Source organism: Blennius ocellaris, assembly GCF_963422515.1.
Source record: "Blennius ocellaris genome assembly, chromosome: 11".
NCBI classification, from domain to species: Eukaryota; Metazoa; Chordata; class Actinopteri; order Blenniiformes; family Blenniidae; genus Blennius; species Blennius ocellaris.
In genome coordinates, this window is record NC_137660.1 from 28,901,821 (window position 1) to 28,911,073 (window position 9,253).

General features: G+C 47.8%; 1 protein-coding gene across 1 annotated transcript; it reads left to right on the forward strand.

The window, feature by feature from the left end:
* The first annotated feature begins 1,146 nt into the window (after positions 1-1,146).
* Positions 1,147-8,475, forward strand: LOC308136259 (BTB/POZ domain-containing protein 10-like). Its single transcript, XM_080504522.1, has 4 exons — positions 1,147-1,262; positions 4,802-4,999; positions 6,118-6,228; positions 7,594-8,475. Exons 2-4 carry the CDS (start codon positions 4,810-4,812, stop codon positions 7,956-7,958), a joined length of 666 nt encoding a protein of 221 aa, XP_080360648.1. The 5' UTR covers positions 1,147-1,262; positions 4,802-4,809; the 3' UTR covers positions 7,959-8,475.
* Positions 8,476-9,253: the final 778 nt, after the last annotated feature.

A 9,253-nucleotide genomic window follows, 5' to 3' on the forward strand; every position in this document is an offset into this window, starting at 1 on the left:
TTCTTCATCCTCCTCTTCCTCCATCCTCCTCTTCTTCCTCCTCCTCTTCCTCCATCCCCCTCTTCTTCCTCCTCCTCTTCCTCCGTCCTCCTCTTCCTCCATCCCCCTCTTCTTCCTCCTCCTCTTCCTCCTCCTACTCCTCCTCTTCTTCTTCCTCGTTCTCCTCCTCTTCCTCCATCCTCCTCTTCCTCCATCCTCCTCTTCCTCTATCCTCCTCTTCTTCCTTCTCCTCTTCCTCCTCCTCTTCTTCCTCCATCCCCCTCTTCTTCCTCCTCTTCCTCTTCCTCTTCCTCCATCCTCCTCTTCTTCCTCCTCCTCTTCCTCCATCCCCCTCTTCTTCCTCCGTCCTCCTCCTCCTCCTTCTCCTCTTCATCTTCTTTCTCCTCCGTCCTCTTCATCTTCCTCCTCCTCCTCCTTCCGACGGTGCCGCCATCTTGGAGAGGTCTCCTGCTCAACAGTGAGGCTCGAAGAGCCACAAAAACCTTCGTAGCTCGCTGGCTAGTCCAGGTAGCAACACAAATAAAACCTCGTTTTAGAGCCGAGGACAAACATGGAAACCTCATGGAAAATTATTGGGGGGGGGGGGGCGGGGGGGTGTCTGGGGGGGGTCTTCCACGTGACGGCAGAGCGTTTTTAAAAAAGTTCCATCTTGGGAGTCATTTTTCATGGAAACCACGACGCTACAAATGTTTTATCCCCCTGATTTAATTAATTATTTGTTTATTTGTTTATTTATTTATTTAATTTTATTTCAACATCTTTCTGGAAGCTTCCATGAGGATTATTGACCAGCAGCATGGATTGCATGTAATTTGTCACCAGCATCATTGGCTGGCTGCCAGGATTTTTTTTCCAAGTCTTTTTTTTTTTCTTTTTTTTTTTCATGTTTTTATTCAACATGAAAGCAGCATGTTGGCGAAGGCGTCCTCCAGGGGGCGCCACCTCCTGGTTGGTTTTGTTCAGGAAACGACGTCACGGTGTGACGAAGGCCGGTTCAGCCCCTCCCCCTCCTCCTCCTCCTCCTCCTCTCCCTCTCTCCCAGTGAAGTGGCGTTAATAATGGCGTCCTGTTTTCTCCCCGCCGCCGCCGCCGCTGCCTGCGCCTGAACCTCCGCCTGCGCCCGCTCGCCGCCTCATGGCAGGATTACTACAGGAGTGGAGTAATCCGCTGTCCTGATGGCGTCTCCATCCCCGAGCTGAGGGAAGCATGTGACTACCTCTGCATCTCCTTCAACTACAGCACCATCAAGTGCAGAGACCTGAGTGAGTATGAGGGAGGGAGGGAGGGAGGGAGAGAGGGAGGGAGAGAGAGAATGGAGGGAGGGAGGGAGAGAGAGAATGGAGGGAGGGAGAGAGAGAGAGTATGGAGGGAGGGAGGGAGAGAGAGTGTATGGAGAGAGAGAGACAGAGAATGGAGGGAGGGAGAGAGAGTATGGAGGGAGGATAGAGAGAGTATGGGGGGAGAGAGTATGGAGGGAGGGAGAGAGAGAGAGTATGGAGGGAGGGAGAGAGAGAGAGTATGGAGGGAGGGAGAGAGAGAGTATGGAGGGAGAGAGAATGTATGGAGGGAGAGAGAGAGAGTGTGGAGGGATGGAGGGAGAGAGAGTGTATGGAGGGAGAGAGAGTGAGTGTGGAGGGAGAGAGAGAGAGAGTGTGGAGGGATGGAGGGAGAGAGAGTGAGTGTGGAGGGAGAGAGAGAGAGAGTGTGGAGGGATGGAGGGAGAGAGAGAGAGTGTGGAGGGAGAGAGCGAGAGAGTATGGAGAGATGGAGGGAGAGAGCGAGAGAGTATGGAGAGATGGAGGGAGAGAGCGAGAGAGTATGGTGGGATGGAGGGAGAGAGGGAGAGAGTATGGAGGGATGGAGGGAGAGAGGGAACTGAGTCAGTATCGAGAGAGAGAACTGAGTCAGTATGGAGGGATGGATAGAGAGGGAGAAAGACAGAGAACTGAGTGAGTAGAGAGATAAAAAGACAGAGATGGAGGTGGCGAGAGATAGAGCGAGAGAGAGAGTATAGAGGGATATGACGGAAAGAGAGAGACACTACAGCTCTTGTTGAATTCACCTCGTTGTTGTTGTTGTTGTTGTTGTTGACGCCTCAGACTGTTTGTTGTTGTTTTTAATGTTCTAACATTGGAAGACAAAGAAGCTCCAGAACATTGTTGTTGTTTATCAGAGCTGTTCTCTCCATCCTGCCTCCTCCTCCTCTTCCTCCTCTTCCTCCTCCCTGAGGCTGCAGCTGCTCTTCATCCTCTCCTCCATGTGGAGTCGACTGTTTGTCATGATGGTGTGGGAGGAGGAGAGGAGGAGGAGGAGGAGGAGGAGGAGGAGGAGCTGCTCTAAGTAGGTCATGATCAGCTCTCAGCCTCAGTTCAGCTCTGATCTGAGGTTCAGTCACAACAATTTACATGTTTTGACAACAAAATACTCTTTATTTATTCAGGTTCATTCTGGAATCAATGTAGAAACACCTTTAGCATTAGCTGGTGGCTACATCTTTATTAGCATTAGCTGGTGGCTGCATGTTTAGCTGGTGGCTATATATTTAGCATTAGCAGGTGACTATATATTTAGCATTAGCATGTGACTATATATTTAGGATTTGCTTGTGGCTATATATTTAGCATTAGCTGGTGGCTATATATTTAGTATTAGCGTGTGGCTATATATTTAGCATTAGCTTGTGACTATATATTTAGCATTAGCTTGTGGCTATATATTTACCATTAGCTGGTGGCTATATATTTAGGATTAGCTTGTGGCTATATATTTAGCATTAGCTGATGGCTATATATTTAGCATTAGCTTGTGGCTATATATTTAGCATTAGCTGGTGGCTATATGTTTAGCATTAGCGTGTGGCTATATATTTAGCATTAGCTTGTGGCTATATATTAAGCATTAGATGGTGGCTACATATTTAGCATTAGCTTGTGGCTACATGTTTTGCTTCCATGTTTAGTTCTATGGATCAATAACGTGATCGGCCTGTCAGGACGTCTCGTTTGCTCTCAGGAACATAAAATCAAAACTCCTGTTGTTTCCTCGTGTGTACAGTGTGTTCAGTGTGTAGTGTGTACAGTGTGTACTGTGTGTTCAGTGTACACTGTGTACAGTGTGTTCGCTGTACAGTGTGTACAGTGTTCAGTGTACACTGTGTACAGTGTGTACAGTGTGTTCTGTGTTATGTGTGTACAGTGTGTAGTGTGTACTGTGTGTTCAGTGTACACTGTGTTCACTGTACAGTGTGTACTGTGTGTTCAGTGTACAGTGTGTTCACTGTACAGTGTGTACAGTGAACACACTGTATACACTGTACAGTGTGTGCAGTGTGTTCGCTGTACAGTGTGTTATGTGTGTGCAGTGTGTTTTGTGTACAGTGTGTTATGTGTACAGTGTGTACAGTATGTGCAGTGTGTTTTGTGTACAGTGTGTTTTGTGTACAGTGTGTACAGTGTGTTTTGTGTACAGTGTGTTTTGTGTACAGTGTGTTCTGTGTACAGTGTGCTCACTGTACAGTGTGTACAATGAACACACTGTACAGTGTGTACTGTGTGTTCAGTGTACAGTGTGTTCACTGTACAGTGTGTACAGTGAACACACTGTATACACTGTACAGTGTGTGCAGTGTGTTCGCTGTACAGTGTGTTATGTGTGTGCAGTGTGTTATGTGTACAGTGTGTACAGTATGTGCAGTGTGTTTTGTGTACAGTGTGTACAGTGTGTTTTGTGTACAGTGTGTTTTGTGTACAGTGTGTTCTGTGTACAGTGTGTTCTGTGTACAGTGTGTTTTGTGTACAGTGTGTTCTGTGTACAGTGTGTTTTGTGTACAGTGTGTTCTGTGTACAGTGTGTTCTGTGTACAGTGTGTTTTGTGTACAGTGTGTTCTGTGTACAGTGTGTTTTGTGTACAGTGTGTTCTGTGTACAGTGTGTTTTGTGTACAGTGTGTTTTGTGTACAGTGTGTTCTGTGTACAGTGTGTTTTGTGTACAGTGTGTTCTGTGTACAGTGTGTACAGTGTGTTTTGTGTACAGTGTGTTTTGTGTACAGTGTGTTCTGTGTACAGTGTGTTTTGTGTACAGTGTGTTCTGTGTACAGTGTGTTTTGTGTACAGTGTGTTCTGTGTACAGTGTGTTCTGTGTACAGTGTGTTTTGTGTACAGTGTGTTCTGTGTACAGTGTGTTCTGTGTACAGTGTGTTTTGTGTACAGTGTGTTTTGTGTACAGTGTGTTCAGTGTACAGTGTGTACAGTGTGTACAGTGTGTTTTGTGTACAGTGTGTTTTGTGTACACTGTGTTTTGTGTACACTGTGTTCTGTGTACAGTGTGTACAGTGTGTACAGTGTGTTGAGCTCAGCGTCCAGACCAGTGAGAGTGGAAGAATCAGATATTTAAAGGGTTTAAAGCTTCTGAGAAAAGAAAGAAAGAACAGGATGTTTATATTTAGAACTTAAACCTGAACGGATCAGAACGGATTTAACTTCATTTATAGAAACACTCAGGCAGTGTGTGTGTGTGTGTGCGCGGTGTGTGTGTGTGTGTGTGTGCGCGTGTGTGTGTGTGTGTGTGTGTGTGTGTGCGCGTGTGTGTGTGTGTGTGTGTGTGTGTGTGGGGGGGGGCTGGTGTCCCACTGCACCACCTGGTGGTGATCTCTGGTATTACAGGACTGATCATCCTGCTTCATTTCTCATTGAGGATTTACTGTAAACATGGCGTCTGTTCACTGTAGTGAGAGTGTGTGTGTGTGAGAGCAGTTCTAACGTTTACCCCCCCCCCCCACCACCTCCCCCCCCCCCCCCCCCCAGGCGCCCTGATGCACGAGCTGTCCAACGACGGCGCCCGTTGTCAGTTCGAGAGCTACCTGGAGGAGATGGTGCTCCCCCTGATGGTGGCCAGCGCTCAGAGCGGCGAGCGGGAGTGTCACGTGGTGGTTCTGACCGACGACGACGTGGTGGACTGGGACCAGGAGTACCCGCCTCAGATGGGGGAGGAGTACTCCCAGAGTGAGTCCAGCAGGGGACACGAGTGGGACACGAGTTACACTAGTGGGACACTGGTTGGACACTGGTTGGACATTGGTTGGACACTAGTGGGACACTACTTAGACACTAGTCGGACACTGGTTGGACACGAGTTGGACACTAGTGGGACACGAGTTGGACACTGGTTGGACACGAGTTGGACACTAGTTGGACACGAGTTGGACACTAGTCGGACATTGGTTGGACACTAGTCGGACATTGGTTGGACACGAGTTGGACACTAGTGGGACATGAGTTAGACACTGGTTAGACACTGGTTAGACACTGGTTAGACACTGGTTAGACACTGGTTGGACACTGGTTGGACACTGGTTGGACACGAGTTGGACACGAGTTGGACACGAGTGGGACACGAGTGGGACACTGGTTGGACACGAGTTGGACACTGGTTGGACACGAGTTGGACACGAGTTGGACACTAGTCGGACACTAGTGGGACACGAGTGGGACACGAGTGGGACACGAGTGGGACACTAGTGGGACATGAGTTAGACACTGGTTAGACACTGGTTAGACACGAGTTGGACACGAGTTGGACACTGGTTGGACACTAGTCGGACACTAGTCGGACACTGCTTGGACACGAGTTAGACACGAGTTGGACACTGGTGGGACACTAGTGGGACACTGCTTGGACACGAGTTGGACACTGGTTGGATACTAGTGGGACACTAGTGGGACACTAGTTACACTAGTTAGACACTCGACACTCGTCAGACACTTAGTCTTTTTTCTTTTTTGAATTTTTCGCATTTTTTTCTCCTAAGTGACATGTACCATGTGTGACCACTAGATGTCCCTGTCTCACAATAGAAATCTGCTACAGCGCCACAGGAAAACCTCCATTTTTACCGCATTTACCTGATAGAGCACAAAATGTCCCCAAAAAGAAAAATGTCCTCAGAAGAACTGAAAGTGAAAATAAAAACAGAAAGAGTGAGTGAAGAAGAGCAGAGAAAGTTTTCCTGCCAGGCAGGACGTCTAGTCGGGACAATACGGTAGTTTATGTTCAACAGGGGTTTGGTTCTGTGTCAGTGGGTAAAAAAGACGGTCTGTGGTTCCTGTCTCCTGTCCGGCAGTCATCTACAGCACCAAACTCTATCGCTTCTTCAAATACATCGAGAACCGAGACGTGGCCAAATCTGTGCTGAAGGACCGAGGCCTGAAGAAGATCCGTCTCGGGATCGAAGGTCAATATTTAAAGTTTCAATGGAGTCATGAGGACCGGTCAGGACGGCACCCTGTTAGCATGTCACCTCATTAGCTTGTTAACCTGTTACCATGTTAGCATGTCACCTCATTAGCTTGTTAACCTGTTACCATGTTAGCATGTCACCTCATTAGCTTGTTAACCTGTTACCATGTTGGCATGTCACCTCATTAGCTTGTTAACCTGTTACCATGTTAGCATGTCACCTCATTAGCTTGTTGACCTGTTACCATGTTAGCATGTCACCTCATTAGCTTGTTAACCTGTTACCATGTTGGCATGTCACCTCATTAGCTTGTTAACCTGTTACCATGTTAGCATGTCACCTCATTAGCTTGTTAACCTGTTACCATGTTAGCATGTCACCTCATTAGCTTGTTAACCTGTTGCCATGTTAGCATGTCACCTCATTAGCTTGTTAACCTGTTACCATGTTAGCATGTCACCTCATTAGCTTGTTAACCTGTTACCATGTTGGCATGTCACCTCATTAGCTTGTTAACCTGTTACCATGTTAGCATGTCACCTTATTAGCTTGTTAACCTGTTACCATGTTGGCATGTCACCTCATTAGCTTGTTAACCTGTTACCATGTTGGCATGTCACCTCATTAGCTTGTTAACCTGTTACCATGTTAGCATGTCACCTTATTAGCTTGTTAACCTGTTACCATGTTAGCATGTCACCTCATTAGCTTGTTAACCTGTTACCATGTTAGCATGTCACCTCATTAGCTTGTTAACCTGTTGCCATGTTAGCATGTCACCTCATTAGCTTGTTAACCTGTTACCATGTTAGCATGTCACCTCATTAGCTTGTTAACCTGTTACCATGTTGGCATGTCACCTCATTAGCTTGTTAACCTGTTACCATGTTAGCATGTCACCTCATTAGCTTGTTAACCTGTTACCATGTTAGCATGTCACCTCATTAGCTTGTTAACCTGTTGCCATGTTAGCATGTCACCTCATTAGCTTGTTAACCTGTTACCATGTTAGCATGTCACCTCATTAGCTTGTTAACCTGTTACCATGTTGGCATGTCACCTCATTAGCTTGTTAACCTGTTACCATGTTAGCATGTCACCTCATTAGCTTGTTAACCTGTTACCATGTTGGCATGTCACCTCATTAGCTTGTTAGCATGTCACCCTGTTAACCATGTCACCTCATAGCTTGTTGGCGTGTCACCCTGCTATCATGTTAGCATGTCACCTCATTAGCTTTTTGGCGTGTCACCCTGCTAGCATGTTGGCATGTCACCTCCTCAGCTTCATGATTGGACCGTCGAAGCCGCCCCCCCCTCCCCCCGTCCTGACTTCCTGTCTCTGCCCCGCCCCCTGCAGGCTACCCCACCTACAAGGAGAAGGTGAAGCGGCGCCCCGGGGGTCGCCCGGAGGTCATCTACAACTACGTGCAGCGTCCGTTCATCCGGATGTCGTGGGAGAAGGAGGAGGGGAAGAGCCGCCACGTGGACTTCCAGTGCGTCAAGTCCAAGTCCAGCACCAACCTGGCGGCCGCCGCCGCCGACATCCCGCAGGACCAGCTGGTGGTCCTGCAGCCGCCGGGGCCGCAGGCGGACGAGCTGGACCCCGGGGGGCCGCCGCCGGGCGGGGGGCCGGGGCAGGAAGGCGCCGCCGCCCACAGCATCCAACCTCAGGCCACCTACCACTACGAGCCGGACCCCGACACCCCGTCTCCCTCCGCGTGAGACGGGGACGGACCCGCCCACAGCCCCGCCCACTGCTCCACCACATGGAGAGGCCACGCCCACGACGTGGCCCCTCCCACGGCCCCGCCTCCGTGAGGCGGCCCCGCCCACTGTTCCACGGGCGCCACGCCAAGCAATAAAAAAAAAACAAACAAAAAAAAAAACTCCCTTCCTGTTTTTCTACCAGTCCTGAAGCACAAACCTCACGGGCTAACAGGCTAACGGGCTAACGAGCTAACAGGCTAAATGAAACTCCTCAGGCTTCCTGTTGCTTTACTCACATCAGCTGTGACTCCACCCACTTTGTTGTTTATCCAATCAGAGGAATCTGAACCTGTGCGCGCGTGTGTGTGTGTGTGTATCACACTTTATTTTTTTTTAAGTTGATTTTCACGTGATTTTGTTCCCGCTGGGTTTGTTTTGTTGTTTTTTTTTTTGTTTTTTTACAGTTTTCTAGTCCGGCGCTCCCCCGAGTCCTGACTGAAACAAGAACTGCACACTTTTCTGGCACCGGACGTCAGGAACGACGTTCACACAATGTTTTTGTAATAAATGGATTCAATATAACACCGCCTATCTGATTGTCTTCTTCTGGGGATGTGTGTGTGTGTGTGTGTGGGGGGGGGGAGGGGGGGGGTAGCAGTTCCTTTACTACCTGTTACACTGATTAATGTGAAGCAGGGGGGGTCAAACTGATTTCAGTTGAGGAGCCACTTCCACCCTAATCTGACCTCTGGAGGCCAACAAGTCAAACGTAACATATTAAACTGCAGATCTGGACAACTGTCCTTCTTTTAATCCTTTTGTAACTGCAAGAATTTGCCAGTCTTATTCTGAAATATACATATTAAAGGAAATCAGATATATTTGCAAAAAAAAAACCCTCAGTCACCTGTATCTGGATATCATATTTTTATTCAAGATTAAAACAATTTGTCATCATCTGGAAATTGTTTTGAGTTTACGTGTCTAAAGTATCATTTCACATAAATTGGACTCATTGTTTTATTGTGAAAGGAGTGGCGTCATGTGACCACAGATGCATTCATGTCGGGGGTCAAATTCTGACCAAAGGGCGGTTTTCAATGTCATTTTTGCCAATCGAGTGTTTTTAGATCAGCCTCTGTCAAGTTTTCATAATTATACTTTAAAAAAATTAAATAAAAATCACATGGCGGGCCGGATTAGATCCTCTGGCGGGCCGCTTCTGATGTAAAGGATCAACAAAGATCCACGTCACTGATGTTTATTTCCACTTGGCAACAAGAACAACATCGCGCAGTTCCGTCAATAGA

Excerpts from the sequence above, each read along its gene's own strand:
- LOC308136259 (XM_080504522.1), top strand. The coding sequence starts at position 4,810 with ATGCACGAGCTGTCCAACGACGGCGCCCGTTGTCAGTTCGAGAGCTAC. Across the intron at positions 5,000-6,117 it reads GGGGGAGGAGTACTCCCAGA|TCATCTACAGCACCAAACTC; the intron begins GTGAGTCCAGCA and ends CCTGTCCGGCAG. Across the intron at positions 6,229-7,593 it reads GATCCGTCTCGGGATCGAAG|GCTACCCCACCTACAAGGAG; the intron begins GTCAATATTTAA and ends CGCCCCCTGCAG.